Source organism: Podarcis bocagei (genome assembly GCF_964188305.1).
Source record: "Podarcis bocagei genome assembly, chromosome: 9".
Lineage (NCBI taxonomy): Eukaryota > Metazoa > Chordata > Lepidosauria > Squamata > Lacertidae > Podarcis > Podarcis bocagei.
Window position 1 is genome coordinate 35295196 of NC_138134.1, and position 14877 is coordinate 35310072.

A 14877-nucleotide genomic window follows, 5' to 3' on the forward strand; every position below is an offset into this window, starting at 1 on the left:
TTTATTTGTCCATTTCGGCATGATTTGACCATGTCTGATTTTGCTCCATGCTTTGGAGATGTCAGCCATTCCAAGTAGATATTTCTCAACATCCTTACATTTCCCCCCACTTTTAATACTCTCCAGATCCTTGTAAACCATTTTGCTAGACAATGAGAACTTTCTTGTTCAGAGGTGCCTATAATTTATTGTTCTAAAACTAATAATTAATCTAAACTTTTTTGTCGGGTTTGTGATATTTTAATCTGTTTCAAAAAGACACTCAAGACTGTATTCCTAAAGAAAACTTTATCTCATATTTTAGGCTGGACCATCACATGTGGAGAGTTCTTTCATTTCCCCCTCCCCAGCATGCTGTTTCAAATAGTGGTGAATATTTGTTAAAGCACCAATGAAGAAATATTTAAGATTAAGCATGACCTCAAAATTATATTTCCTTTCTTTAATTCAAAACCAGCCTGAAGATCATGGACCATTTTTCTACTGGTGCACAATTGCAGCCAAGTCTTAGGCAACAGACACCAAATGATGAAGTGGACTGCATTGCTGGTTTAGATGAGGTGCCTTTAGGTGTTGCCTGAATTCTGAGTACCATCCACTATCAGCCCCTCTTTATGGCAGTGCTACTGAATTCCTTAACTGATGGTCTGATCATGGTTAACTAGAACAAAATGCATGAAGTACTTTTAGATTTCTCAGTGTATATCCAAAATATGCTGGTTGATTAATTAAACCAGTCACCTTACAGAATGTTAACATGAGTTTCTTACACCCCCACACTATCTCTTTTAATGCATTACAGAGCTTACAATATAACCAACATTTAATAAGCAAAATAATAAACATTTTTGAGAATGAGAATTAAGCATAGGTTTTAACAAAATTTAGTTCAGCGACTGTATGTTCATATTCTAGGTCATAAATTTGAATCTAACGTAAGGGTGGAGTGGTCAGTCTTTGGATCTTCAACGAAACACCCCCCCCCCCAATCCTGCAGCCCTTATCTCACCAACTTTGGACTTCTGACATGACTAAAGGTTGACAAGGGCAGAGCAGGGGAAGGCATGGACTTGAAGGAGCCATAGTTTCCTCAAACCCTTGGCACGCCAACAACAACCCCCCCCCCCAAATAGGGGAATACATCTGCCAGCCCTGGAAATGGAATAATTCACTTCCCTCCCACTGGAGACAAAGACAGGAGCATTGTTCAAACAACAACAAAAAATTGGAACTAAGAATAAATTTAAAAATTCTAAGTACAGGAGAAGCAGCAAAGTCCAATGCAACTTGTCGGTAATGTGCTGCAGTTGAGCGTCTTTTTTGTAGTAAATCCCTTTGCCTCCAGCCATCACTGCCCTTTGGAGGATTAAGTGCAACTGCAGAGAAGGTGTCATATTACTCAAAGTTATTTCTAATGGGGAAAGAGTGCCATCAAAAACGAGAAACAGGTTTGGTGTTAAATTTTACTTAAGTGGATCATGACAAAACACAACCCGTGTCAAGATGGAGCGAAGGGTAATTTGTAGACTCTTGACATAATTGACATGGTAAAAAGCCTGTTCACAGCCTGCTCAGAACATTTTTGATGTTAAGTTCAACTACCCTTATACATGATAGCTACTGATGCATTCCATTCATATGAATAAAGAGAAAAGGAACTGCACATATTAATTAATAAAGAGAAAAGGAACTGCACATATTAATTAATTAATGACTCTGCTACCACTCAGTGGATTTGTAACTGGCTGACTGACCGAACCCAAAGGGTGCTCATCAATGGTTCCTCTTCATCCTGGAGAAGAGTGACTAGTGGGGTGCCACAGGGTTCTGTCTTGGGCCCGGTCTTATTCAACATCTTTATCAACGACTTGGATGATGGACTCAAGGGCATCCTGATCAAATTTGCAGATGACACCAAACTGGGAGGGGTGGCTAACACCCCAGAGGACAGGATCACACTTCAAAACGACCTTGACAGATTAGAGAACTGGGCAAAAACAAACAAAATGAATTTTAACAGGGAGAAATGTAAAGTATTGCACTTGGGCAAAAAAAATGAGAGGCACAAATACAAGATGGGTGACACCTGGCTTGAGAGCAGTACATGTGAAAAGGATCTAGGAGTCTTGGTTGACCACAAACTTGACATGAGCCAACAGTGTGACGCGGCAGCTAAAAAAGCCAATGCAATCCTGGGCTGCATCAATAGGAGTATAGCATCTAGATCAAGGGAAGTAATAGTGCCACTGTATTCTGCTCTGGTCAGACCACACCTGGAGTACTGTGTCCAGTTCTGGGCACCACAATTCAAGAAGGACACTGACAAACTGGAACGTGTCCAGAGGAGGGCAACCAAAATGGTCAAAGGCCTGGAAACGATGCCTTATGAGGAACGGCTAAGGGAGCTGGGCATGTTTAGCCTGGAGAAGAGGAGGTTAAGGGGTGATATGATAGCCATGTTCAAATATATAAAAGGATGTCACATAGAGGAGGGAGAAAGGTTGTTTTCTGCTGCTCCAGTGAAGCGGACACGGAGCAATGGATCCAAACTACAAGAAAGAAGATTCCACCTAAACATTAGGAAGAACTTCCTGACAGTAAGAGCTGTTCGACAGTGGAATTTGCTGCCAAGGAGTGTGGTGGAGTCTCCTACTTTGGAGGTCTTTAAGCAGAGGCTTGACAACCATATGTCAGGAGTGCTCTGATGGTGTTTCCTGCTTGGCAGGGGGTTGGACTCGATGGCCCTTGTGGTCTCTTCCAACTCTATGATTCTATGATTCTATGATTCTATGATTCTATGAATGCAACCTTCTAAAAACAGTCAAAAGCTCCTAAAAACAATAATCTACTCTCAGAGTTTCCAGAGGACATTTGGCCATCAAATGCCTAGGTAAACAAGAATGTTAATTAAATTTCTCCTAAAGGTTAATAGGGAAACTAAGGCACCTAACTCCACAATCAGGGAACCACCACCAAGAAGACCCTGCCACAGGTCTTTTCCAACCAGACAACCTGCACCACTGTCTCCCAGAACCAGGAGGGGATTGCAAAGGGATGAGCAGAGGAAGCTTCCACAAAGGTTCACAGCCTGTCGGGGAAATGTTAGTAAATGGGGGGAGAGGGAGTGGTCTTCTCTTGCTGCAATAGCTCTATAGAACACAGACCTGGGAACAGCTGCCTAGATGCTAGACTGGTGTGCACAGATACCCAGAGCTGTAGAAGTGACTGTAAGTGTTATCTTTGATGATAAACTCTCTGCTGTGTGCATTCCTTTGGCTAGGAGACACCCTTGACATTTATGTCATTTGGAGGATGAAAGGAGTGATACAGAAACAACATACAAACAATGAGACCTGCACATGCTTAGTTTTATTTTAATATTATTTTTTTAAAAAAAACACACAACAACAACACATTTATTAATGCCAGTGTATGATTGTGGTAAGGAAACAAAAACTAAGTGGTGTAGCAACCAGCATCAAATAATACCAAAATAGTTCTTTTAAATGAAACGTAACATTTCATTAGCTCTTGGATTCTTTATTGAAGTCCTGCTTATGAAACCTTTAAAGGAAGTTGCTACAGTCAATCCGAATTCTGGTAGAACTTGGCACATGAAATACAATTTACCTGTCCATCCGTACACAACACATCTCACTCTTTTTAAAGCACTCATTCATACATACTTACATGATGCATATACATTGTGACTAAAGCCATGTATGGCCTAAAGCACATACAATAGTTTCTCCTAAAAGTACTTATTTCTACATCAATAGGAAGTCCACTGTATTTACAACTGATGATCTTGCTCTGCAGATGGGAACTTGCTCGTGGATCACTTTTGTGAACACACACATGAAATGTTCAAATTGTCAAGTTCTTTATCAAATCGGATGTATCTACAGAAAGATCTGTATGATCATGTGCAAGAATTCTAAGGCAATAGTAGTAGTTGTTCCACAGGGCTAGTGCTGCCATTGCAATTATCTTTTTCACATGCTTAGAAAGTCTGTTCTTCTTAAGATGCAGCCAGGCATAGTGAGACATTCATGATCTGCAGATTGTTGGCTCAAAAGATCTAAAACATCTTGCGTTGTGGTTATATTTTTTTTAATAATATGTTCATGGAATAGCACCATAGAAATTATCTTTGCCATCACAAAAGTCTTATTTCCAGAAAACACCCACCCACCCCCTTTGTCCCCAATTGCTGAGAAATACGTTTTTGGAAACCAACTTTTTAATATTCATTTTTGACTGGTTTAAAATTAAAAAATAAAATGAAACCATTCACAAACATTTTCAAGGAAATGCTGAGCAGCAGCTCATTATGACTGAAACGAAATCCATTAACTGGTGTTTTGGATTATCCCGGCCCTGGTTACTTCTGTTGTTTATTGAATAAAGGTCCACAGCAGGCTTGTAAAAGACTCGTTCTCATGAGTACTTAGTGTAAAATTTAAGAGGTCAGCAGGTATGGAGTCCTTCAGCAATAATAAACTCAATGTCCTCAGTAAATGACAACGTCCAAAGTCTGGATGTTCCCATAATGATGATGAATGTATAACGCTTCAGACATTCCAATATGTTGCTATGATCAACTCTCTAAAGTTTCAACGATTTCGCAGATGTAGTTTTCCAGTTTTCATTACATTAATGCGTTGGTGGGAATTACGAGTGCATAATAATCTCAGAAGATCCCCCTCCCCCTTTCCCCCCGACTTTTCTTTGCATTCACTGTATCTTGGATATATCACCAAAGCAATTAAAATAAGAAAAATATAAGGACAGCGTTTGTTTGTTTTTGAGTGCATGACCTGCAGAAGGTAGGCATTTCCCATCCCCCCCTCCTGAACACCAGTCACTTGTCAAGAGTCTTCAGGGTCACTTTCCCTGGTTCTTAACTGGTTGAGTATGCAGGCAACTATGACATTTGTCAAGCTGTGAGCAAAGCTCTTATAGTCTCCCTGGAAGCATGCAGCGCCCCTCCACTGGCTTTGCAGAGACAGCCACGCCTGAGACCACACGTCATCGCTATAATGTCTGTTCCTCTAGAATAGGAATATATTTAGCAGTGAGATGTTTCAGGTTTCCTTCAGTTTGGACGCATGGTGTAAAAATGTTTGTTTACTAAGAATGTCAGTCTTTTTATTAAAAAAACAACACAAAACAAAACCCATCCCCCCTCTCTCCGCAACAGTCACTCTTTCTGTCTCATTTTGTGGCCTAAGGGATCTTCTGTTATTTTTTGGTGTGAACACTGTCTTGATGTTTTATGCTTTTGTATCGTATATGGAATCCTTTCTTGTTGATTGTATCATCCGTGTGAAAATGAAGTAAAATAGAATCACCTGCCGAATAAATCTCTTCTTGCGGCTGCAGAGAAAGGGAAAAAAAGGGGTTGCCAAGGTTACCATGAACACAGTTAAGCATGTTGCAACAATTAACAGTGTGGTCTTCCTTTCTCTAGACGAGGCCACAATCTGCTGATGTTTGTTCTGCTATCAGCACCGAATGGAGTTGTGCTTTGAGAGCATGCTTGTTTCTGAGGCTCAAACTACACACCAAGCAGAGCGTTAGAATTCTGTGTTGTTGCTGTTGCTGCTGCTTAAAACTAAAGCAGCCTGGAACCAGGCTACATATGATTGGGACACTAATGGGTGTGTGGTTGCTGTACCCTTACACCTGTCATTTTTCAGCTCAGAATTGCTCTCCTCTTTGTGGTAAAAGCAACTTGAGAAGGGCAACTTTGAGATGAAAGTGGGAAAGAATTAAGCAGACACTCTCTGCTTAGCATACTTCATCTGAAAGACAGCTTTGAGCTAAAAAAAATTGAACAAAAAATCATGGAAATCTATGTAGTTTGTGTCTATTTTTTGTCCTCGTGACAAAAATCTGTCTTTCTAGCTATTGATGCAGTACAGAAAATCCTTCCCTTTAGCAGATTTTCATTCAACGTACTACCTTTAAATTTAATTCCCTCCCTTTACTATATCATGATCTTTCTCCAAAGATTTGCAGTCCTGAGCTTTTAAGCATCCTATGAAATAGTGTTTGTGGATGGCCCCAATTACTGTCATCATTTGCTTCAGCAATTCCCCACCCCCTTACATCAATGTTTGTATATTGCACACTCCAAACTCTGATACTGATACTTGCTCCATCTTGTCTGAAGACCATGCTGAGAGATAACTATAGTTTCAAACTTCAGGTGCCCACACTATGTTGTGCTACCCATAAGGCACATACTACACTCTCCTTTCCATTACACCCAACTAAAACTTTATTTGAAGAGTCTCTACTTAAAATAAACTAACTCACATTGAAAAGTTCCTCCTAAGTTTCTCTTAATGTGGAAAACCCATGAACAGAACCTTCCGAAACTGTTTAGTTTCATCTCTCAGAAAAAGTTCTTTAAAAGCAAGTTCAGGGAAATATAATGAATTTAGTATTGACTAAATACTAAATGAACTAGATGGCTTTCACGAAGGAAACACAAAATTGGATTTTATATCATGTCTTGCTTTTAGCATTCAGTGATGAAAGCAGAATGAATTTCTAAATTCTGGGTTTTCTATGTATGTATAGCTCCTTTGCTTACTGTTTGACTTTAATCACCTTGAAGAATAAAAGCAGCCTTGTCGAAACAGGTATTACTTAATTTTGTTAACTTCAATGAACATGTAGGTTATAAAGGCCAAAACACTGGCAGAAGTACAATATGTCCCTTTACATACACTTTGTTAAGAAGAACCAGTGGGGCTTTGATACTTCTTTTTTTCTCAAATAGGGAACCCTATCACTGCACCACAACCTGCTTTTAAACTCAGAGGAGTTTAAAAAAAAAACAGGTTGTGATAAGGTGTATAGGGGTGTGTTTCTATCTTCTGTATAGAGAAAGACAACAAAAAGTTGTTTGGGCATTAACGTCTATATTTCACATCCATAGTCATTTTATTTATTCATATTTGGAAGAGTCTTAATCATTGGAATAACTTCAAGATTACATACCCCTGATCCACAAAACCGACCAAGTCTCAGAGAAGTTGTATCATGACCGTCAAAGAGCTCTAGGTAGTCATAACCACAGTCTGCTTCTTCCTCCACCTCAAAAGTCTGAAAAGTTAACTCTATTCGGTAACCACGGTCTGATACTATTAGCCATTCACAATCTGCTTGAACTGGATAGTTGTTGTCACCAAACTGAGCATGAGAGTAGAGATCTCTTGCTTTGCCCTCAGCTTTAAGACGACCACCACACTCTGTGCAAAGAAAGGAAGAAAAAAAACAAATATACACTTCTTTCGATCTTGTTTTTAAAAGGAACCACACATAATTTCCCACCCTGTGTTTCTGAATCATGATAGTGGTAAGAATGATATTAGAACCACCGCTAGGGGCCAGTATAAACCAAGGAATTGAAATAACAAGGAACTAGAAATAATATTTGACCTGGAAAAAATAACAGACATCAGTATGTTGGCAGCTGCTTTTTCTAACAGAATTTTGAGTGTCTGAAGGATGCAATGTGCTTCCAGTGTTGAAGCCTCATATTTCATCTTCATTAAAAAGCCCATTGGATTCAACAAGATGGTCAATACTACCAGTTTTTGTTCCACCAGTAATAAAAAGACGGAGGACATTAGAAGCACAGGCAATAATGTTGTATTAGGAACATATAACTAATATTTGCTCCCCTTTTTGCTTAATGGAAACGTAGCCCAGATTAAAATTTGGCCCCAGACAGTTTTAAACATTTATCAACAAAAGTAGTGGGAATTATTTTCATACCTGTAGTGTGAGTAGCTTGAAAGCCTTTTCTCTGTACTGATGCATCAGAGACAAACCTAAGGAACATCTTATTTCCAGTAGCGACAAGGGGATCTGGTATCTTACTTCCACACAAACGTCCAAGAATTGGTGACTTCTCCGTTTCCCCATCAAAAACTTCCAAATGGTCATAGGCACATTCTTGATGTTGCTCAATTTCAAACTCATTAAAAACCTGAAAAGTTTAACAAAGTATTGATCCATTACTTCAGGTGTGTTCTGAATGTGAACCTGAGGTCAGCTCCATGCTATAGTTTTGCTACTCTGGGCATTTTGGATTTTAAATGGCATGCAACTTTTGTAAGTAGTGTAATAGTGAACTAACAAAGAAAGTGGGTTGGATCCAGACTCTCCCATGATAGTGGTAGTCTTTCCTAAAAGGAAGGGGAGGAGCAATTTTTGCCCATTTCTCCTTCCAGAGAGTCCCTCAACCTTCTGGAGCAGTTGGGTGGGGGTACAGAGAGCTGAAAATCCAGTACGGAATCTACACAAAATTTTTCATTTCCTGGATTGCCAAAGGGATTACTCCACCAGATCAAAAGGCTTCCGTGGTCAGAAGGTTCTCATTGAATGCAATTGTACCACCACAGCAGAAGTTAGTCTGTTTTTTAACAACAACAACAACAACCTTGTATACTAAATTAAATGTTAAAGAAGAGACTTATTCAGGACAATCCTGTACATGTTTACTTAGATGTAAGCCCCACTGTGGCCAATGGGGCTTACTCTAAGAGTGTTTAGTGTTGCAACCTGAAAACTATTTATGAAAAGGCCATTTCACATCAGTTTTAAAAAGAAAGAAGGTTCCCTTTCATGCTGTTCTGACGCATGCCTGGCATGGGCTTTTCCACATCTTTTTCCTCGCTTTCTTCCCTCCTGCCCCAGTCCCATCAGGCAGGGAGCAGCAGCATCTGAGGAACTTTCCAGTACAGCAAGGCAATATATTCAGAGGCAATATTTTAAAAGCGACGAAACCAAACGAAAGTCAAGTGGAGAGCAAACAGAACTGCTGTCGAGTTGTGTCTGGGACAATAAAGCAGCTCTAATCTACTGAATCCCCAGTGGAAGCCATCCAAAGTACAATGTGATGCCAGTTTATGTTAACAGCTGGCCTTGAGGAACTTCATGTAGCTCAAGTGCCGATGTTTTGGCAGTGGAGAGAAAACAGTCAGAATAATCACAGAGCTCTGCAAACTGAAACACTGATACTTTCCTGGCTTTTATTTTTTAGGAAGATTAGGCATCTGTAATAGAAGGAAACTGCATGTGCACCATAAAACAGCTGTACAACTATCCCAGTTGCTACTCATAAATTTTGTTCAACCAGACTATTCTCATATGAGCAAGTATTGTGCTATTTGGCCTCTTGTGGATACAGAAAAGCTCCACAAGAAGCTGGTTAAAAACAGAACTCGTTCCATCCAAACTGAGAGCTAGGTTGCGTTTTAATCTAAAAGGTGCTGTATTGCACTGTGCTTTAGGATTCGCTCATCTGAATGGTAATGAGAAGATGATCTTCTCTTGTCTAAATTACACATGCAGTACATGAGAACAGTACTTGTAGAAAATAATCCCTTAAAAAATGTTTCATAGAATCAGAGGTGGAAGGGACTCTGAGGGTAATCCAGTCCAACCCCCTGCAATGCAGGAACATCCAGGTGGCCCATATAGGAATCATATCTGTGACCTTGGTATAACAAAACTTTCATGCTCTTTCTAAAGAAGAGCTTAATGGGGATCTTTCACAATCATAACTCTCATCATTCTAAAGTATTGGTAGTCAGTGCCAGATTTATGTATAGGCTAAGTAGGCTGAAGCCTAGGGCCTCTAAATCTAGGGGGGCCTCCCCAGCCCACCTGCCCCCCAGCAGGCTGTCTCCCCTCTCCCAAAATTGCAAACCCAAGACTTCATGCGAGGGCAGGACAACTCGGGCCCAGCAACGATAAGACTCAGGGCCAGCCAGTGGGGCCCAATTTGAAACTCTGGGCCCCAACTTGAAATGTTTTGTGGGGCCCCAGTTCACAGCCAAAGTCTGCAGAATCTTAGAGATATAAATAAAATCTAGATTGTCCTGCCCTTAGGAGCAGCCCGCATGGCCCAATTTGGCCAAATTGCTCCAACTGCCTTAAGGCCAGCCCTGATGAGACTGTGCAGGTGTTGGACTGACAAGCCCTGCCCCGTCTAGGTCCCTGGTGCCACTATTCAGAGTACAGACTCCAGAGCTAGCAGGCTCAGAGTCAACAACCAGCTGTGGTAGTGTGTTGTCTGTGATTGACAGAAGTTGGATCCCAGCAAGATCCCAAGGTCCACAGGTTCCCCATCATGGTGTGAAGGAAACTTTTCAACCTGGCCATGTATATTTAACCAACTGCCTTCAACCATGACTCATCTTAATCTTAAAGCAACATTGCAATCATCTACAGGTGAACTGCAAAGGGCTGCAAAGTGCTACTTACTATTTTGATTCTGTGACCAGGAGTTGCGCTGATTTCCCATGTGCATTCCTTCCTGCTCGGATATTTGTCAGGCCAGTTAGGGCTCGTGATAATTCCATTGGGACTATGGATCTTTTGTTCACACTCGGCTGCATCAATAATTGACAGAAAGACTGAGTGAGTCTGAATGAACGTGTATACCATGTAAACAGAAAAGCATCATTTCATGTCAATGGCAAAATTGTCTGGAAGTTAATCCAGGGCTAGTAATCCTCCTAATTTCATTGTCACCACCATCACCACCGACAAACTAATTATTTAGTCTAACAAACAATAATCCATAGTTGTAGTTTAGCGTTTGGCTTTGCATTTATGGCAGTGTCCACTACAAATGATACAGAACTTTTCCATAATGTGCCTTGCAACAGGTACAAATGCCCAAATAGCTTGGGCAGCGTTCAGGCAGAACTTGTTTTCCTGATGTTTCCTTAAGAGATATCAGCCACATTTTACGTGATCTTTCACAGCGTGTAAAAGCAGCTTCTGGAAATCTGGTGGAAACTACGGGAAATTTAGAGCGTATTTCTGTGATATGTTTTTCCGGCGGGGGGGGGGGACTTGTTTGCAACACCCCGAAAACCATAGGAGGTTTGTGCTGTAATCTCACGTGGCAGAATTTGGGGTGGTAATCCCAGTATACAGTTCTTTTTTGTCATGTTAAAATTTAGCGCAATGTGGCAGTGGCAGTATATCTATCAAAAAGCCACAATTTCATAATGCATTGTAAAAGGTCCTTATTAATTGAGACAGGAAGCATGAGTATTACTACTAGTAAAAGTAACACAATAAACCCCATGTATGAATGCAGGCTACATCTGGCAAAGCTTTCAAAGTAAGCAGCTCTTTCATACTACTGCTTCTTACCTTCCTTGCAGTCGTGTTTGTTTTCATGTAGCACAAATCCATTGCGACATTGACATACATAGCTTCCTACAGTGTTGATGCATTCATGCTGGCAGCCACCATTGTCTTTAGAACATTCATCCTTATCTACAAGATACACAGGACATTTGTTGTGAGTGGAATATCTTCCTCCAGTTTCCAGAATAAAGTATAGAACGGTTTAGTTACGTTTAAGTCCAGAAAAGGGAAAAACCAAGGCACTCGTTTTATCCTCTCTTTGTATGCCCATTCATTGCTCAACCTGCAACCTAGTGCAATGGCCATTCTAAAGCAAATCATTAACACCCAGGCCAACAAACCGCTGCCCATGTTTAATTTTTAGTGCAAAGCCCAAAATGCCTCCCCACTCTTACAGATCCACCTTCAGGCCACAAAACTGGGGAGGCATTGGGAAATTCCCCCCATCCTGAGGGGAAGCAAAATAAATTCTAGAAATAAACAAGGGACTATGGCTTTACCAAGAAGAGAGGGGTCAATGAAGGTCACCGTAATTTCCACCACAATGCCTTTTGAATGACACTACAGTGGTACCTCGGTTTAAGAACAGTCCTGTTTAAGAACAATTCAGTTTACGAACTCCGCAAAACTGGAAGTAGTGTCCTGGTTTGCGAACTTTACCTCAATCTAAGAACGGAATCCAAAAGGCAGAGGGCGCCTCATTAGGGAAAGCGTGCCTTGGTATAAGAACAGTTTTGGTTTAAGAATGGACTTCCAGAACGGATTAAGTTCGTAAACCGAGGTACCACTGTACATCCAAGTGAGGCATTTGGGGGACGATGGTGCCATGTCAGTAAACACCCTGCTCTGTGAACATCTAGAATTTCTTATTCCTGATCCCCATATTCTTATTATATTTCTCTCATTTCATCCTGACCCCACCCATTTTTGGGGGGAGGGGGTGGCACAGAAGAGAAAAGACTCTCGGCGGGGGGGGGGATGGGCCCATGTCTATAATTTTAAATTATAACTAATTTTCTTTGTTCCAACAATGTTTCACCAGCAGGTGTGGCAGCATCTGAGTTTATGCTGGGTGTTCGACAAAACCTCCCCTTGCTTTACAGTCCCAAACAGGAAGCAAAAACATTGCTGATTAATCCTCTGAAGGGCTGCATTTGGCTTCATGGGTCACGACTCGTGCAGTTCTAATCAGTACTATTTAGATGCACGCAACAAAACAAAACAAAAACAAAAGTATTGAATTTATACCAGTGGCATTTTGGCAGCAGTACCAAAAGTGAGACGAAATAAAATTAGGCTGAACAAGATTCCAAGCTCAGCACATGCTGGTACTTCTTAATAATACATTGTGATTTATTACGGTTTTTCCCTCTCGAGACAGTGACAAAGGCGCTTTGATCACAATGAATCTGGACATGGCATAACACCTTAAAAAGCAAAACATATTTGAACAGTACATGAAAGAAATAGATGTTATGTATTGCAGGAAAATCTGTAGTAGTACCCTGTTTGCTGAGTAGTAATCCTCTAAAAATGCTTTTAGTGTGTTAGGCTAAAGCGGGGTGGGGGTGGGGGCAATGTGAGCTGAACTAAACAGCATAAAAATTCATTTGCAAGGAGAAAAGCCAAACTAGATTAAGAGGCAGTCATTCCAGCAAGACTGCTGCCCCCATTCAGCTGTTATTATTTTAGGTGGGGCTGATCCATTAAATCAAAACTGGCAAGACTTATTTCTGAAACATATTCAAAATGACACGCCACACTAGATGTTTGTAAGGCCCTCTCTTTTCAGCAAAGCTAAAATAATCAGAGTTGTTGATGGTTATATCAGAGACTGGAGGACAGTGGCACAGTGGAGGCAGAATGAAAAGAAGCAGAGCTCCAGGACTTTTCTCAGAGCAGGAATGACAATGTCTTCTACTGGAGTGATAAAGTTACCAGCAGGCCTTTCTTGCCTGGCTTTCAAGTTCATTAGGCTTTCAAGTTCATTAGCTGCAGATTAGTATAGAGGAACTGATTCACACAGAGAATGAAGAAGCTCACCAAGCTGAGGGTGGGTACCTCTTTCTTTTTACAGTGGTGCCTCGCAAGACGAAAATAATCCGTTCCGCGAGTCTCTTCGTCTAGCGGTTTTTTCGTCTTGCGAAGCAACCCTATTAGCGGATTAGCGCTATTAGCGGCTTAGTGGCTATTAAAGGCTTAGTGGCTTAGCGGCTAAAAGGCTATTAGTGGCTTAGCGGCTTAGAAAAAGGGGGGGAGCGGAAAAAACCCGCAAGACTTGCAAGACGTTTTCGTCTTGCGAAGCAAGCCCATAGGGAAATTCGTCTTGCGAAGCAGCTCAAAAATGGAAAACCCTTTCGTCTAGCAGGTTTTCCGTCTTGCGAGGCATTCATCTTGCGGGGCACCACTGTACTCAGATAGGGCTCCTACTTCATGCCAGCTGTGTAAATTGTGACACTTATTTGCGAGCTGGCTGGCATTTCTGGTTAAAAGTGAAAGGGCTGTGTTTCAGCTGGCTGAAGGTATTTTGTTAAAGTTTGATGTGTTTTACAGATGGAACAAAAGCAGCTCAGCTGGTGGGGCAGAGACGCAATGATAACTTCTGGGCAGCGTCATCACAGCTACGTACCAAGAGGGAGAGGTGGCAGAGAGCTCAGGACTGTGCAGTCACACTGGCAAAGCCATTCTGGCACTGCTGCCAGTGTGTGCCCGCACAGCCCTGACTCCCTGCCACCTCACCCCCTCTCCATTTCAACAAGTGGCAGCAACATACCTGCCAGGAAGGTAGCTTTGCAACTGAATGCCACTGGCTGAGCCACTTCTGAAATTAAACCTATAAAGTGTGAAGTGAGCCCCACTGAGTTCAACTGAGCTTACGCCTAAGGAAACTATGCATAGGAGTGCAGTGACTGTGACTGGGCATTAAGCTACGTATTGAAATGTGTGGTGTGTGTGTGTGTGTGTGTGTGTGTGTGTGTGTGTGTGTGTGTTTAGGTGCAATGCATTAATTGCATTTTAGGACTCTCCCTGGGGAAGTATGGCTAATAGGGGCTGAATATAGCACCACAATGCTGTTACAGAAATGCATATTTAGGGAGGCAAAGCCCTCCCCTTCATTAGGACACAGTAAAGGAAGTGTTATTGTCTGAACAAGACCAGCATGCAGTTATTTTATGTCATAGTTGGTACAGCCAAAATCACTGCACATGCGCAAGCTGCCTTTTACCATCAGTTTCTGGCAACAGCTTTTTATTTGCCCTGTGTTCTCTGTCCCTCTTCTTTAACTGAAACTTGCGTACAGTAATCCAAAGGAACAAAATAGCTGCATTGTCCAGCACTCCAACATCCTACATGCTGAAATGTATGACCCACACAGACTCCTCTTCAAGAAGCTTGGAGGGATTTCACACATCATCAGTTATTGGAAATAACTCTCTCTAGTCCTCCTCTTCCTGCAGGTATTTTCTCTCTCTCTCTCTGTTTCACCACATGGGGAAGCCTTTGTGAAAACTACCGGCACATAGGATTCTCACTTCCTGGCGAGAGTCCCTTCTATAAGCTAACGACACAAGCTTTGTGTCTCCCTACAACAAAACAAAGAAAAGGGACCAAGTTCTATGCAAAGTTTCTGCTGGCCCAATACAAATGTGGTCTGCCAGCAGGCTACTGACTTGCAGGGAAAATGTT

At 41.4% G+C, this 14877-nt stretch overlaps 1 protein-coding gene across 3 annotated transcripts in view; it reads right to left on the reverse strand.

The window, feature by feature from the left end:
* Nucleotides 1–3347: 3347 nt before the first annotated feature.
* The window catches only part of TLL1 (tolloid like 1), a 129078-nt gene continuing 117548 nt past the window's right edge, over nt 3348–14877 (reverse strand). For all 3 annotated transcript variants that reach the window (XM_081208769.1, XM_081208771.1, XM_081208770.1), the window contains 5 exons: nt 11194–11319; nt 10291–10418; nt 7795–8008; nt 7015–7265; nt 3348–5379 (listed from right to left, as the gene is read on the reverse strand). In XM_081208769.1, coding sequence (XP_081064895.1) covers nt 5245–5379; nt 7015–7265; nt 7795–8008; nt 10291–10418; nt 11194–11319 — 854 coding nt within the window. In that variant the 3' untranslated portion in view covers nt 3348–5244. The remainder of the gene's footprint in view (nt 5380–7014; nt 7266–7794; nt 8009–10290; nt 10419–11193; nt 11320–14877) is intronic.